This window comes from Epinephelus fuscoguttatus, linkage group LG5, assembly GCF_011397635.1.
Source record: "Epinephelus fuscoguttatus linkage group LG5, E.fuscoguttatus.final_Chr_v1".
NCBI classification, from domain to species: domain Eukaryota; kingdom Metazoa; phylum Chordata; class Actinopteri; order Perciformes; family Serranidae; genus Epinephelus; species Epinephelus fuscoguttatus.
The window spans coordinates 8198363-8214028 of NC_064756.1; the positions used below are offsets into that span (position 1 = coordinate 8198363).

Sequence of the window (15666 nt, forward strand, 5' to 3'; positions counted from 1 at the left end):
TAGAAAAAAAACTAACGAACAAAAACAAGTCACACATATGTTCATAGAGAATAGAGCAAGTTCATATTTATATAGGCTTAAATTCTGTTTTCATATGAGTCCATAACTGGGCCCAAGGATATACTTCTTTCTCCTGATCGCCATTTATTCTACTGAGCATACCTTCATAAAATGCTATGTCCACCACTGCATTAAATTAAATTAAATTAAATTAAATTAAATTAATTAAATTTCAATTCCGAGGCCTTTGTTGTCTTCTAGTAGGCCTATCTTAGGATAAATCTACAGACAGTTATTAGACCTACATTATTATTATTATTATTATTATTATTATTATTATTATGACATGCTTTGCATTATAAATGAACATAACTCGAGCATCACCAACCTGTTCATATGTCAAATGGTCTGTGGGGTTAGGGCGCCCCCCTGCGGTCACCTGCCATCCTCGCGGAGTGCAACCACCCCTGCTGCAGTGACACGAGACGACCAGAGGGGGCGATAGACGCCGCTGCAGTGACACCCGCTCCGCTGCTAGCTTCACCAGTCGAGCTCAGAGAAAGAACTAGGAAACAGGGGCTGCACAATTAACTACAGCAACTTACCAACAAGGGGAGGCGGCGAACAGGGAAAACAAAGCAGGTTTTGTTCCGAGGAGCACCTGAGTTGCCTTTTGCTGTCTTGACAAGTCGGGGGACATTAGTGAAGACGCCGTTTACAAGGTATAATGTTATGTGTATGTAACGTTAATGCTGTGAATCACTGTTTTTAAGCATTGTGGTGTGAGGCTATTTTAGCTGAAAACGGTTGCCTTAAAGTTAGCTAGCTAGCTACATTTGCTAACGTTAGTTAGCTTATTGGACAGCTCTCAGCGAGTAAAAACGTTTAGCTGAGCATAGCCTGCTGTTGCTGATGTGCTAAAGGCAGGCATGGGCTTGATAGTAACGTTACCAGCGCAGGGAGCGACTGCCAGGCCAGGCTAACGTTATGCTAACAGGGCTAGCTAAATGACGTTACCAATATCACGTTACAAAACTGGCTGTAATAAAGTTAGCTACTTCTTACTGTCGTAGCTGCTTAAAATGAGGTTAAAGCAGGAAAAGGATTGTAACCATCAGGTCTGCTGAGGCCTTCGGTGTGTCGACACACACATACACACACACTTCCACAAGCAAGTTAGCAGTAGCACTGTTGTTTGGTGGACAGTGATTGAAATATTACAGGCCACGCTAGCTTACAAACAGACAAAAAGGGGAGCTGTTGATTGTAAAGTAAAGGTAGCTGGATTACTTTATTTGCTGTAGCTCTGCATTATAGCTGTGTTGCATTTGCCAGACGCGGAATTACTCAGTGAGCAAGTATCCATTTTGTTAGCATTGCGCAAAGTTGGCAGGCTTCACACCATCACAAACCAGGCATGGATAACAGAGAGGGGCGGTGCTCACTGTCAGCTTCATGCTGGCCAGCTTACTGGGCCGCGGGTGTGCAACTTGTTTGAGTTAGTTAAGTTATACTTGTCTGAAGTGTAGCAGAAATAGCTTTGGGAGAGTTTGTGATATGTGTAAATAAGCTAGCTAGATATCTGGATAAGCTTTAGCTAACGTTAGCTGCTCTTTGCTAGCTTGCTGTCAGATGATAGCAGAGCATCTGCTGTCTGGACTGAAGGGTGGGGGTGACGTTTGAGCTGTTTTTTGGCACTGTTTTGTTTGTTTCCTGGAGGGTAACTACACTTCAGGGCCATGGTGTAATCGCGGATATGTGAAGCATGTCCTGGCTAGCATGACGGTGGTATCCTTTGAAAGAGTCGCAGAGATTTGGACTCCCTATCCGTCTCTTAGGCCACGTTAAATCAGTTTGTAGGAAAGTCAGGAGCACATCACCTCTGACATTTGTTGACCTAACATTACTCCAGCATACGATACGATTAGCAAGCACTAGAGTCATTGTTGGTTAGCAGGGACCAGCTGATTTAGGACCTGCCATATGTTTCTTCCTATTTGCGTCACTGTGTGACACTGAAGCGGGTCAGGAGTGGAGAGGCGGTTCTGCTGCCTGTTGGCTACATTAACGAGCATAAGTCTGTGCGACAGACGGAATTGGCCACCTGGCGAAGTTGAGGTGTGTCCAGATTAATAAAGATGTAAGCAAGCACAACTTGGGTGAACCACCAGTGAACCCAGTGGCATGTTTTATAGCTCAACTTAGTCACACATGACACATCATATACGACTGGTGGTGGACTGCACCTCCCACTTCGGTGCTGCTTGGTTTATATTCCTGGCCCCAGCGTTGCTTTCTAAATGTGGACTCGCTGCCAAGACATGAGAGGACGTGTGTGACCACTCCAGGGTTCGTGTCCAGAGTTTAGAGAATCCAGGCAGGACAACAGGTTGGTGACAGACTGTTAGGTCAGTGCTTCTTAGGGTTTGATGTGTACCTTGTGTTGATGTTTTGTGGCATCAATATTCCACTGGAAACAGATGTCTCAAAGTGCAGTATGTTTAATGAAAATAACTGATTGACTAAAATGATCATGATACTGTGATGAAGTTTTACTGACATGCTTCTGTCCTGGGTTCTTGGAATTTCCCCTCTCACTTCTTGTCTCTTCAGAAAACTTCGGCTTTTGCCCCGTTGTATACGTGAGGTGCTTGGGTGGGTCAGGGAGTTGTGTAGATAAGGGTCCTTGTTAAGTAACCCAGTTAAATAACAGCAGTGGTGAGATATGGTCCTTGTGAAGTGGTTCAGTATTATCTCCGGTTAGAGGTTTTTGTTTATAGAGGAGTGTGATTATTGACTGAAATTAGTAACATTAGAATGTGCTGTATGTTTAGTTATGTGACAAGGTGTTTACTTGGTCAGGGAGTATGGATCATACAAAGGGCTGAGGCTATGTCACGGTGCAAGTAGACCTATGTCATAGTAAACATTGCTTGATTAATCATTTACCGACAATTACCAGAAGATTCGCAAGATTGTACTACCTCACAATAAAGCATTGAAGGTCAGATCCAGATATTATGCGCACAAGTTATATAAATAAATCATCTTTCTTCTAGTGTGTTAACATTTCCCTGGTATGGGACTTGAATTAGTAATAAATGCCATCAGTGATTGATTCATCAGGGCTTAATTCACAGTTTGGCATCAGAGCTAGCTGCTTTGTTTTACAGCAGGAGCTAATGGTGGCTTATGTTACGGAAACTGGAATTGGCCCACCAACAGCACCTTTTTGGGAATAAGCTCGGACAGCACTACGTGCTCCTCTCTCTCGGTCTGCTGTTGTCTTTGCTACTCTACACGTACACTGGTGATAGAAATCATAACTCACTGTCAAGATAATTTGCTCACAATAACCATAGTGGTATCACAACTCAGACAGTTCTTTGAAAAATGCTATAGAGGACAAAACAAATCTTGAAAATAGATTTAATTTAAATGTCAGTAGAAAAGAAAGGAAATTCCTCTGCTCCAGTGTCAGTGCTGCCTGATATTGCCTGGAATACTTGAGACCATGTTATTTGTAGATCATCTGTTATTTAAGACTTTTATTTTATACGTTAAGATTTTTTTGGATACAGTACAGCAACGTTTATTTAGGTCTGTCTCTGTCTTTGGTGCTTTTTACATCCTTTTCAGTCTCATCTCAGCAGTGCCACCATCTTCACAGGCCCTGATCCAGTTTCACCTTTCGTTCCTCAGGTGGACAGTCCGCTGCCTGGTTGCTCGTGGTAACTCTCCGCCATGCCTTTCCCCTTTGGCAAGTCCCACAAGTCGCCGGCGGACATCGTCAAAAACCTTAAGGACAGCATGACGGTGCTCGAGAAGCACGACATTTCGGACAAAAAGGCAGAGAAGGTAGGATGAATCTCGCAAAAATTCATTCGCTCTTCACTTGTGGGATTCATCACCTCATCACTCTGAAAATGAGTTTGAAGTAGCTTTCTGTAACGTGCGCTATGTGTTTATTATTAAGGCCACAGAGGAGGTGTCAAAAAGCCTGGTGGCGATGAAGGAGATCCTTTATGGGACTAATGAGAAAGAGCCCCAAACAGAAGCAGTGGCCCAGCTAGCCCAGGAGCTCTACAACAGTGGCTTGCTCAGCACCCTCATAGCGGACCTGCAGCTTATCGACTTTGAGGTGAGACTTGGCATCTGTTATAAGATTGAGTGAGAACGATATTTAATGAACAAGACTGAAAGAAGTGAAAAAGTGGGAGACATTTAATTAACACTAAGAAGGCAGTGAAGTGGTTGAAGATTATCTGAGGTACACATCTGCCTATGTTGATGTGTGGGCAAACTCACGTCTCCCTGCAATATGTCAGACTGGTGCTGTGTGGCAACTGCTGCTGCAGGCTTCCCTGACTCACTCTATCACTGCATGACTCACTGTGTTGTGTGATCTCTCTCTTCCTCTTTTACCCTCACCCATCCTCCCTGTGTGTAAACGCAAAGCTGGTGAAGAATTGCAAATCACAAGCGTACACCATAGAAATATGACAATAATTCAACATTTTAGAGAGTTGTGTGCACAATTGGTGCATGCGGAATTTTTGTAGTGTTATGGGTAGCAATTTGTCAGTGTCCTTGTCACTATCTTAAGAGGATATTAATCTTTGCTCTTGATGCTGAAACACCAAAAATTTATCATTTATTTAATTTCTGTCACAATTTAAGCAACACCATACCTTATTTTCAGAGCTGCATTTTTGCTTTCCACCTTTCTCTAGCTCCTAATTGTCAGTGTGGAAGAGTGCTATATAACCTTTTTGTGCATTGTATTCTTCATGTATTGCATATTATAAACCTCAACTTCCTCACACCTACATATGAGGTTTATCTTTTGCCCTCAGGGTAAAAAAGATGTGGCTCAGATATTCAACAACATCCTGAGGCGTCAGATTGGCACTCGGACGCCGACAGTGGAGTACCTCTGCACCCAGCAGAATATCCTCTTCATGTTGCTTAAAGGGTAAGGACACACAAACACACACAGAGAGTCATAATGCCCCTCATTGATCTCAGCTTATTATTGAAGAGCACCTGAGTGACTGCCTAACACAAAGGCAAATGAGAGCACCTGTTTTTAAATGGCGTGACTGCTACCTCAAGAACAAGAATGAAAATGGCTTCAAATGTTTTTACCTTAAAGCAGCATTGAACTGTGATGAAAGTTGTGTCTGCCTAGCTTCCTGTGATGCAAGTTCCACATACTGGTTATCACCCTCATCAGTTGTTCCTGTGCTCGACAAAGCAAGATAAAAGTAGCTAATAAAGATGCCAAATTTGGAGTTATATCATGCCCAGGAACGTACAGTACAGAAGGCAATGCTCATAATGCTCAAAGACAACATAGCCAAATTGAGTAAATAGATATTCACTGAGATATTAGTATAGTACATTGTTTGGTGCTATTAAAATGGAAACTGATAACTCTTCCCACTCTAGCTTTACAAAGTAGTATTATTGTTGGCGCAGCTGTTGCAAAGACAACCGGGATCGCTTTCCGTTTTCCTCAGAGCCTAGTAACTCCCAGCAACACAGGACACACTGCATTTTGTTTTCCACAGTTACTCTAGTGTCTCCTTTGTCCGCCATTTCCGCTACTGGGATAGTAACTTGGAGCTTACATTGAAACTCTTTGGTAACTGGGGATAGCCACTGCTAGCTACCAGGAGAATAAAAGTGCTATCCTGACGCACTTCCTTAGTGCTGTAAATCAAGCCGTCATTTCCCAGCGAGATCATACCAGGTGGCGGACAGAACTGCATAATGAAAGTGAGGCTTATAGGAAATCAATCTAAAGACTGCTGGTGTCATTATTCTATAGCCATTTAATTTTAATGATGAGTTCAAGTAGAAAGTGTGCCAGTGTCTTTGCTGCTCAGTCTCTTGAAGATGAATCTGTTGTTTAGCTTGTTGATCCCAAAAACTGACTCTGGTTCTTTGGCTGGATTTCCTTACAAAGGTAACAAAGTAAAACAAAAGAAAAAACGCTTTGCACAGCTTATATACACACAGGTCCTACTGTGGTAGCGTATCGCTTGAGCTTCACTCACTCCTCAACAAGGGTGTCACAGGATACAACACTGTCCTCTTTTCCAAGAGTTTCGCAACTTTATCACATTCACATCCTGGATTGACCCACCTTGGCTATGACACACATCATATGACACAGCATGACACGATGGGCGTCCTTCCGTAAAGTCTTTAGGGATGCTGTTTAAAGTGTTGTAATAAAGCAGTGAACCTTCGACATGTACAGATACTCTCAATGTGATTAGTCTAGTGGCGAGCTCCCATGTTGTGCATAGCGTAGTGGATTTGACGATGATCGACGTTATCCTCCTATCACAGGATTTCTTTTTTCTTGTAATGATGTAACAAATGCTAATCCTCCATTATACTATGCAGGTGCTGTGTAAAAATGTCTCCACAGAAATATATTCACAAAGTAATAAATAAATTAAGCATCATTAATGACATAATTAACACAACTGGTCATGTGTAATTAACATTTTGTCGTAAATGTTATTTGCTATCACCAAATGAATGTACGTGCAGTTTGCTTCTATATGATGTTGAGTCCTTGTCCTGTGTTGCTGTCTTGTGCAGGTATGAGTCCCCAGAGATTGCCCTAAACTGCGGTATCATGTTGAGGGAGTGCATCAGACATGAACCGCTGGCCAAAATCACGCTGTGGTCAGAGCAGTTTTACGACTTCTTCAGATATGTGGAGATGTCTACTTTCGACATTGCCTCAGACGCATTTGCCACTTTCAAAGTAAGCTGGTTCACCTGTTCAGCTGTTTGCATAGTGCTCTAAAACATCTGTGACTCCTTAAAATTAGTGACTGTTTTCTTTAAAGAATCTAAAAGCATCATTTCAAAACTAAGTCATTAACTGCTGTGAGTGATTAGCGGAGATGCTGTTAACAGTTTCAAGACATTTCTCTTCAGCATCCCCATTTCCCATTTCCTGCAACTCCGCTGAAGGTGGTTTGTTTACATTATATAATCTGAAGCATTGTAACTAAGTAGAAGCTCAAACAGCAAATTTGATGATGCTTCGGCTGCTGCTGATATTGCAGCTATAAAGACACACTGACGCAAACAAACGGAGGTTGAGGATTTGTAGCCAACGGTGGCTGTTGTTTTGGGACAGACATGTTTCATAAAGGCAAAGTTATGCTATGCAGGCATGAATCTACCTCTAATTTTCAAAACGGAAAGTTACAGTGGCTGACGTAGAAACCTTGTTAGAGTCTCCTCAATGATTAACTTGAATTTCTGATTGAAAGTGAGATCATGTTAAGTCATATTGTCATTCAAACCACTACCAGAAGTTTGCTGATGACTCAGACTTCTGTCAGAGGGGTGTGTTGTTGAAACTTGCATTTTAAAGACGGGAAGAAATCTTGTGCTATCTGGACAAACTTTAACACCACGCTACCGATTTTAATCCTGACATTAAAGCTAAGATTTATTTTCTTACAAAGCAAAAATGATGAATTTGCTAACTAATAACACCGTGACCCAAAACATTTTCAGTCTAAATTTTAGGTTGGGGGTTTCAGTTGTTTTTTAGAAGGGTTATTTCTGCATGTGCTTCAGTTTGTTTAATCTTCAGTGTCCAAAAAGGAGACAGATGAAGCCAGGCTAAGGGTGCTTTCAGACCTAGAGTTGTCTCGCTTTGGTCTGAATCAGGGACTAATCTTGTTACATAGTTGTATAATTTCCTAGAGTTGGTTCGTGTTCTCACGGCAGCATTTACAAGCGGACCAAATTAAATGTCTTGTGCGAGAAAGCTGCTCTTTATTGGTCAGAATTTTCATGCGGGAAAAATCCAAGAAGTAAACCAAACGTTGAACAATAGCAAGATAAATGTGACACTTTCTAATGTCACAATGGAGGGACAACTACGCAGGTTGATTTTAGCGCTGCTCATCGTGGACTATATTGCTGTCATTGTTTATTTTAGTCAAACCATACAGTTTGAAAACGAGGCGCGGCTCCAACTAGAAAACAATGTTTTGATGCATTGGATGTGCTGAATGTGCATATTAAGGCAGTACAGGAGGAGGTGCACATTAATAATCCTCCAGGACTGTAACATGCTCATGTTTAACCCAAACAATGTGTCATGTGACTGCAGTTGCTTCACATCTAGGTTGGAACACCTTCTCACCATAAACGAAACTCACCAGAACATTTATAACCGGACTGAGACCAACTCTTCAAGAATGTCTCGTGTCCGGTTGTTTTGGTGCACACCTGAGTGAGATTGCTGTGTTCACACCTGCTCAAACGAACTTGAGTTAGATTGAACTGAACCAAACAGGGCAGGTGTGAAAGCACCCTCAGTAGTAAACATAAAGTATGAATTTATTTCTAATAGTCTGCATTGTCTTTTTCAGGACCTCCTCACAAGACACAAGCTACTGAGTGCAGAGTTTCTGGAGCAACATTATGACAGAGTAAGTCCACACTCAGCATAAACCTAGGGTTTAAAAAGAAATGGCTTTACATAAAGTGAGACAGAAAGGCTTAAAGTGATTTGTATTTTAAGTAGGGCTGGATGTGTCCTTACCACCAGTGTTTATTAGTAGCTAAACGAGTGGTTAACAATACAGATCTTAAGGTATTATTTGACAAAACTGTATTTTTTGAAAATATTCATCAGTACAGAGTTGATCACAACAAAACAGGAACAAAGAATTATTCAGCGATCATTAATCGTTAATCATTTGTAGTATGTACCATTGTTTAAAGGCCTTCTTAGTGGAATTCAGTGCTTACTATTTCTACAAACTTTCATTGAATTTAACCATTTTTTTCGCCAGTTACATGCAAATTAAAGTTGTAGCCGTCTGTGTGTTTGGCATGCTGACAGTCTCTTTCCTCAACAACATCAAACCAGCCATTTGGGACATAATTTGCAGGCTGTGAACACAAAGTAGCTGTCAGTCTCTGACAGAAAATCTCTCATTTTCCTGTCATTGTGTTGTGATACAAGACACAGATGCAATTGTAAAAAACCACTGCTTGACACATTCAGATGACTCTCGCTTTCTCTCTGTCTCGCCCCCGACCACTTCTATTTTTTTCTGTCCTCTCTCTGTCACTGTCTCTTCCTCTCTCTCTAGTTCTTTAGTGAATATGAGAAGTTACTCCACTCAGAAAACTACGTGACTAAAAGGCAGTCCCTCAAGGTAAGGACCACAGGTCGTGCCAGTAAACAGGTCTCATGTAGTGGTGCAACTCTACTCAGAGAGCTATTTAAAGACGGGGTCTGCTCAGAGTGTTTGGTTTCTCTGAACCATTCCACCTTCATCACCTTGTTGTGACTGCCATCTAGTGGTGGTAGCACAGTAATGTTCTCTGAGTCTTCTTCACTTCAGCGTCACTTGCCTTATGTTTGTGACTACATTTAGTGCATACATTCACCTTAGTCTGAATAATATGCATTTTGTACTTCTAAACTCATAATCTGTTGTCAAAATATAAACAAATTGCCAACTCACTGACAAATTATTACCAAAGATTGAAACCTGCTATCTCTCTCAAGTTGTTAATCATCTCCAGGGATCATGAATAGTCACGTGTAAGCATGTTTGTGAGTGTGTGTATCCCTCTGTCCGCAGATAATCTTGAAAACTGCTGCACCAATTAGCCTAATATTTGGTGTGCACATTTATGACTAATTCACAATTGTTTAAAGTCTTGTTTTAGTGATTGTATCATACCATGATTGCTTCTTGACACCTCCCAACCAGCCAGTAGGGGCTGCAAGTTGTCTGTGAATCAGTTAGCTAAAAACAACAAGCTTTGCAGTTTGTTGCAGGACACATTTTTGCCTTTTTTGTGGCTTTAAAACTGACATCTATAGAAAGGTTTGTTCTTATTTTGAACCAGAGCATCTGCAGATTATTTCCATATTCACAATGTTATGATCCACTAAAGTTAGCCATGATAACAGATGATTTGGGCACTGTTTTTGTTATCTTCAGTGCTATCTTAACTGTAAGGGAGCTGGTAGGGACAATTCCACCGGGTGGAGGTCTCCACTGTCTGTCTTCTCCAGCGTCATACCACTCCATCAGCATTTCAGACACTTAGTGTTTCGCCTGCCTGATTTTGTAGACGTGCAGATTGTTTTGATTTGGTCCTTTTTCCTCGATACCTGTGCTTCTGTCTTACGTAAATAAGCAGGCGATGTAGTTCAGTGTTTATTTTTTGGTCTGATTTAATCATGTTTATTGTTGTTATCTCCTACTTTGTTGTGCTATCGTCTGCAGACAAAGTTAATACTGTTCAAAGTCCAGTTATGTAGCAGCTCTGTCAAAAATATATGAAGCGTGTATTTTTCTCAGCTTCTGGGAGCTTCTGAAATACGTCTGCGTGAATTAAAAGAGTTGTCCAGGCAGAGTGTCCACTACATCGAGTGCACTCTTCTAGTAAAGTTTATTATTAATTTCTGATGCTGTTTAGCTTTGTTAACACTAGAATTGTTTGTAAAACTGGCTCGTGTTTTCAGTTTTAATGCCGCTTAACATTAGCAGGAAAAGGAAGTTAAAGATTGGGGTTTAAAGTGGTGAGCCTGTTTATTCGATGAATCTGCAACTGTCTATTTAAAGAAAGAACCAAAGACGTGTTAGCTATCACTGCTCACTGGTCTGTATAGAATAGAATAGTTAAGCCTTGCCATAATAGCTTATCATAGGGCTTAGGAGGTTATTCACTGAGCGCTGATCCTTTCTCTAGAGCACAAATGTCTTGTGTTTATTTGAACTAAAATACATATATATATTCCAATTAATATTTATTTCTGTGTCTCACAGTTACTGGGGGAGTTGCTTCTTGACCGGCACAATTTCACCATAATGACGAAATACATCAGCAAGCCAGAGAATCTCAAATTAATGATGAACCTGCTACGGGACAAGAGCCGCAACATCCAGTTTGAGGCTTTCCATGTTTTTAAGGTAAGAATCCAAACACAGTTTGTACCACATCGAAGATATAGAATATCTGCACATATTAACATCCTTGCCCTCTTCCTAAACTCCCAGGTGTTTGTGGCCAACCCCAACAAGACGCAGCCCATCCTGGACATCCTGCTGAAGAACCAAACCAAACTCATTGAGTTTCTCAGCAAGTTCCAGAACGACAGAACGGAGGATGAACAGTTCAATGACGAAAAGACTTACCTGGTCAAACAGATCAGGGACCTCAAGCGGCCTGCCCCCCAGGAGGCCTGAGGCACGGTGCAGAGGTGGGGGGAGGAGCCACCAGGACCATGTCTGGACAACACCCAGACAACGTCTGCTTAACGGACCCATCAGCAGCTGCTGTTCTGGTTTCTGAACAAAAATTGAGGAAACAAACGAAAAACCAACGTACCCATATCAACTCATCAGGAAGTCGCCAGCTCCTCTGCTCCTCAGTGAACATTTGATTACTTCTTTTTTCTTTTTCAGTCTTTTTCCTTCAAAAGAAATAAGAGAAAATAATAGATGCTGCTGCTTTCTTGCACATTGAGACATGTTAGGTATATTATAATGACACAGCAGTCCATCAAACATAGTAACAGAAAATGTTGGTGCATTCAAAGTAAGGCAGACTTCCTGATAGAAAAACACACACACACACACACACACACACACACACACACATACATACATACATACATACATACATACACACTCACACACACACACACTTCAAGGAACAAAGGTAGACATGTTTACATGCAGATATCTATTACATAAAAAACATGCATACACACATACTGCAAGAATATCAGCTAAAAACCTTGTGATGGAAATGGTACGAGCAAGTTGAACATTGGTGTGGTGGTTGCATGCCTTGAAATGTGACAGATCCATGGCTGTACCCAGCGTCGGCTCTGTGATGGCCTGCCCAGTCTGGCTCCCATGTTCAGTGCCACAGACTCGGAATTGCACGTGCATCACAGCAACCGCTACAAGTTCGTATCTATGCCTTCATCCAAAACAGCAAACAGTGGTTCATTTTAGCCATTCATGGGGACGAGCTCTCAGATGCCATCACACAGAACCATTTACCTCCTGTGTGCTTTGTTACGACACAGCACTTGAAGCACATGAGGGAAGGAGGGATGTAAGGTATGAATTTGGTAAAGCCCGAGAGTTGGGTCTCTTTTTTGTTTTCTGGGACAGGGTGAACATGTACATATGCCTTTTTTTTTTTTGCTTTGTAGATTTTTGTTTAACCTTAACATATGAATATATATTATATATATATTACCTTAAACCTCATGTTTTTGGTTAATTGTAATCAAATTACTTTCTAAAACCATAGAAGAAACAACAAACAAGTTAAGTGACATTGTTTTTGCATTTCATTTTACTGCTGAAATGGTTGCTGTTGGGTTTCTTTGTACATAACTTAAAGGGCCAGCTCACATTTAGCTAACCTATAGGATATTAACAATTTGTACAGCGGAGGAATGTCATGGTATTAGCTCTGGATCTGTTAATCCTCTTTTTATTCTCCATGTACATTTTGAGTATCTCTCAGACTGCTGAAAATGTGCCAGAGTGGAGGGAGGTAGGGAGGGGATTGGAAGAGCATTAACTGAAACATTAAAGTCTGTGTGTTTGTGCGCTTTGTGAGATGCTGAGCGATCAACATCACCTAACTGGAGTCGAGGATAGCGCCCCCCCAAAACTCCTCAATTTCATTAACTTGTTTTTCCTCATTCTCACCACTCTGCTAGAGGCCTGGGAGTGCTGTGTGGCCCCGCAGTGAGTGTGCTTCAGGGGTGAGCTCATCAGGACATTGGCAACTCAGCGCACCATTCTTACTTTCCCCCTTCCTCATGTTTGAGCCTTTCTCCTCAGAGGGTTTATAATTCCAGTACAATTGTGAGTGTAAAGCATTGTGGGTAGCAGAGTACTTAGGGCACGTTGGATTGTCCTCATGGTGCTGAGCAAAACTGATGAAACTGCAGATTTGTTAATTTACAGTGAATGAAATGGTCCATGTAATAAAACCAAGAGGCAAATAAGAAACCATCTCAGTGCAGATTAACAGCACTAATCGGATATCTGACTGTTCCTCCATTCGCATTGAACATGCATGTTCCTCCACTGGCTGTGCATGATGCTGTACTAAAGATGTTGTACTGGAATTGTTTCTTTTTTCCAAGTATTTAACAACATTGAAATGTCAAATTGAACGCTTGGCTGTATGCTGACTTTGACTCCAGTTTCAGCATAGAGCGTGTGGGTGCTTTCAGAAGTGTCAAAGGCCTGGGCCCTACAATTGAAATAAAGAGAAAAAACATTTGGAATAAAAAAGCTGTGTCATTTTCTTCCTCTTTACAGACACAAGTCAGCTGACAACATTTGGGTATGTACATCAGCTCGGTATATTGAAGTGGTGCCTTTTCCCCTTTAGTTCAAGGATTTATTTTACTGAAATATATTCTATACAAGCCATATACACAAGTATTATCAGCGTACTTCTGCAGATTTGCTCCATTCAAAGGGGAATATAACATCCAAATTTATATTTTACAACCCAGAAGTCATCCTGTTAATGGCCTATGACAAATTCATAACGTCTCACTAAATGATTCAAAACTTAAAGCCATCCAGAATTATCCAGAATTTAATGTAGTTTATTAAGTTGGAGATCTTAAATACTGTTGAAAAGTTTATTCCATAACAGTTCCTTACATTTTAGAGGGCAAAAAACAAAACAGCGCATCAACACAATGTATGGAAGCTCATTTCTGCCACATAAAAGAAAAATCACTGCTAAGGTTTTTTCCACATTATTATGGCAAATTAAGTTTATAATAATTATGAAAAGCATCTGCTAAATAATATCTTAGTATCATAATTGTAAATGTTTATTTTATTTTATAATTATGAAAAACGAAATGAAAGAAAGCAGTTGAAACATTGATACTAGCTGCATTAGCTTCCACAGAATTGTGTCATTAATTGTACCTAATAAAAACTAACACCTGATCACAGCGACCAAAAAGCATCCTGACATTTATCACGCACTAATATTGCAAATACTTTTCCTGGTGTGTTGGACCAACAAACTTATTAGTATTAGTGTTTAATCAGTTACTGTTACGGAGAAAATCTAATGAAAATGTTGGTGATTACAAAGGTGTATCTGAATATATTATCTTTGGTCAAAACTTTAATGTAGAATTTACGGTAAAAGTTAAATTAAAAGCCTTGTCCCAATTACACGCCCAGTCCCTTTCACTGGCCCAGTGTGGCTACACATGGAGCAACAATTTTGTGTGAAAGGAATTAAAGACCTGTCCCATATAGACGCCTGTCCCAAATATAGGCTCGTTGAGTTCAGTGATTTAAAGAAATAATAGCCCGGGTGACTAATTGAAATTTTGTTGCTTTGCATCTTTTTGCCGTATGGGAGTATGTTATTTTGGCATGATCTATTTCTGGGCATTTTTCACCTCCACTGCTCAGTTCAAAACATTTATTAGAAAAGTAATCAAATGTAATGGGTTATATTACTCTGAGGAAGTAATTACATTAGACACATTAGTGTGACCTGTTACATTTTTAACATGCTGACCAGTAATACCTCCTATATCAAAAGTAACAGCCGCATGCATGTTGAGATCAGGGCTCTGTGGGGGCCATACCATCACTTCCAGAACTCCTTGTTCCTCTTTACACCAAAGATAGTTCCTAATGACATTGGCTGTATGTTTGGGGTTGTTGTCCTGCTGCAGAATGAATTTAGTGCCAATCAGACACCTCCCTGATGGTATTGCATGATGGACAAGCATCTGCCTGTATTTCTTAGCATTGAGAACACCATTAATTCGGACCAAATCCCCTTTCATCTGCTGCACTAATTTTCCTCAGTCAATCACTGCGTCTACAGTCCTCAGCACTGCCCGTTTCTTTGAGCTTCTTCAAAAGAGCTTGAGCACATCTTGAAGCCTCAGTCTGCTTTGAAGTCTCTGCCTGGGAGAGACCTCGCTGATGCAGCAGTATAAGCACCCTGTGTCTTGCTTCTGTGCTCAGTCTTGTCACGGTGTGCGACCTGTGACATGAGACGGTCTTCCACAACCTCACCTTGGTGGCAGAGCTTGACTGTTCGGCACAGTCAAAGCCATGTGGTAACATAGGTAAGATAAAGGAGGTTGTTGGGTTGGTGCAAGGAGCAGCGAGAGCCGGCATCAGGGGAGTGACTCCAGGATGCCAGAGAGCCTCCTGGAGGTGTCGTGGGACCAACTGGACAACACACTGGTGAAAGGAGGTTCCCCACCTGATGACCCCAGAGACGTGTTAGTCATCACCGCTCACTGGTCTGTATAGTTGCTATAATAGCTTATCATAGGGCTGAGGAGGTCCTTCACTGAGTGATGATGCTTTCTCTGGAGCACAAATTTCTTGTGTTTAATTGAACGTTCTTCACCCAGTTTTAAGCCTCCTGCACAGCTGTTTCTTTTTCAGTTCATGACTGTGTTTCAACCAACATATGAAGTTGATGATCGCTAGCACCTGTTTGGTACAGTTGGTTAATTATACACCTGACCATGATCCTACAAGATCCCTGACTTTGTGCAAGTGTCTATCTATCTATCTATCTATCTATCTATCTATCTATCTATCTACA

The 15666-nt window shown here is 41.1% G+C and overlaps 1 protein-coding gene across 1 annotated transcript; it reads left to right on the forward strand.

Annotated features, from left to right (window-relative positions):
• Positions 1-502: 502 nt before the first annotated feature.
• On the forward strand, positions 503-13340 carry cab39 (calcium binding protein 39). Its single transcript, XM_049576560.1, has 9 exons — positions 503-722; positions 3703-3858; positions 3977-4141; positions 4857-4975; positions 6619-6787; positions 8421-8480; positions 9150-9215; positions 10845-10988; positions 11076-13340. The coding sequence occupies exons 2-9, from the start codon at positions 3745-3747 to the stop codon at positions 11262-11264; spliced, it is 1026 nt and encodes a 341-aa protein (XP_049432517.1). The 5' UTR covers positions 503-722; positions 3703-3744; the 3' UTR covers positions 11265-13340.
• The last annotated feature ends 2326 nt before the right edge of the window (positions 13341-15666 follow it).

What these genes read in the sequence shown, in the direction of transcription:
- cab39 (XM_049576560.1), top strand. Translation starts at nt 3,745, where the DNA reads ATGCCTTTCCCCTTTGGCAAGTCCCACAAGTCGCCGGCGGACATCGTC. An exon ending in CTCTTCATGTTGCTTAAAGG is followed by an intron (nt 4,976 to 6,618) that starts GTAAGGACACAC and finishes TGTCTTGTGCAG; the next exon opens with GTATGAGTCCCCAGAGATTG. An exon ending in CTAAAAGGCAGTCCCTCAAG is followed by an intron (nt 9,216 to 10,844) that starts GTAAGGACCACA and finishes TGTGTCTCACAG; the next exon opens with TTACTGGGGGAGTTGCTTCT.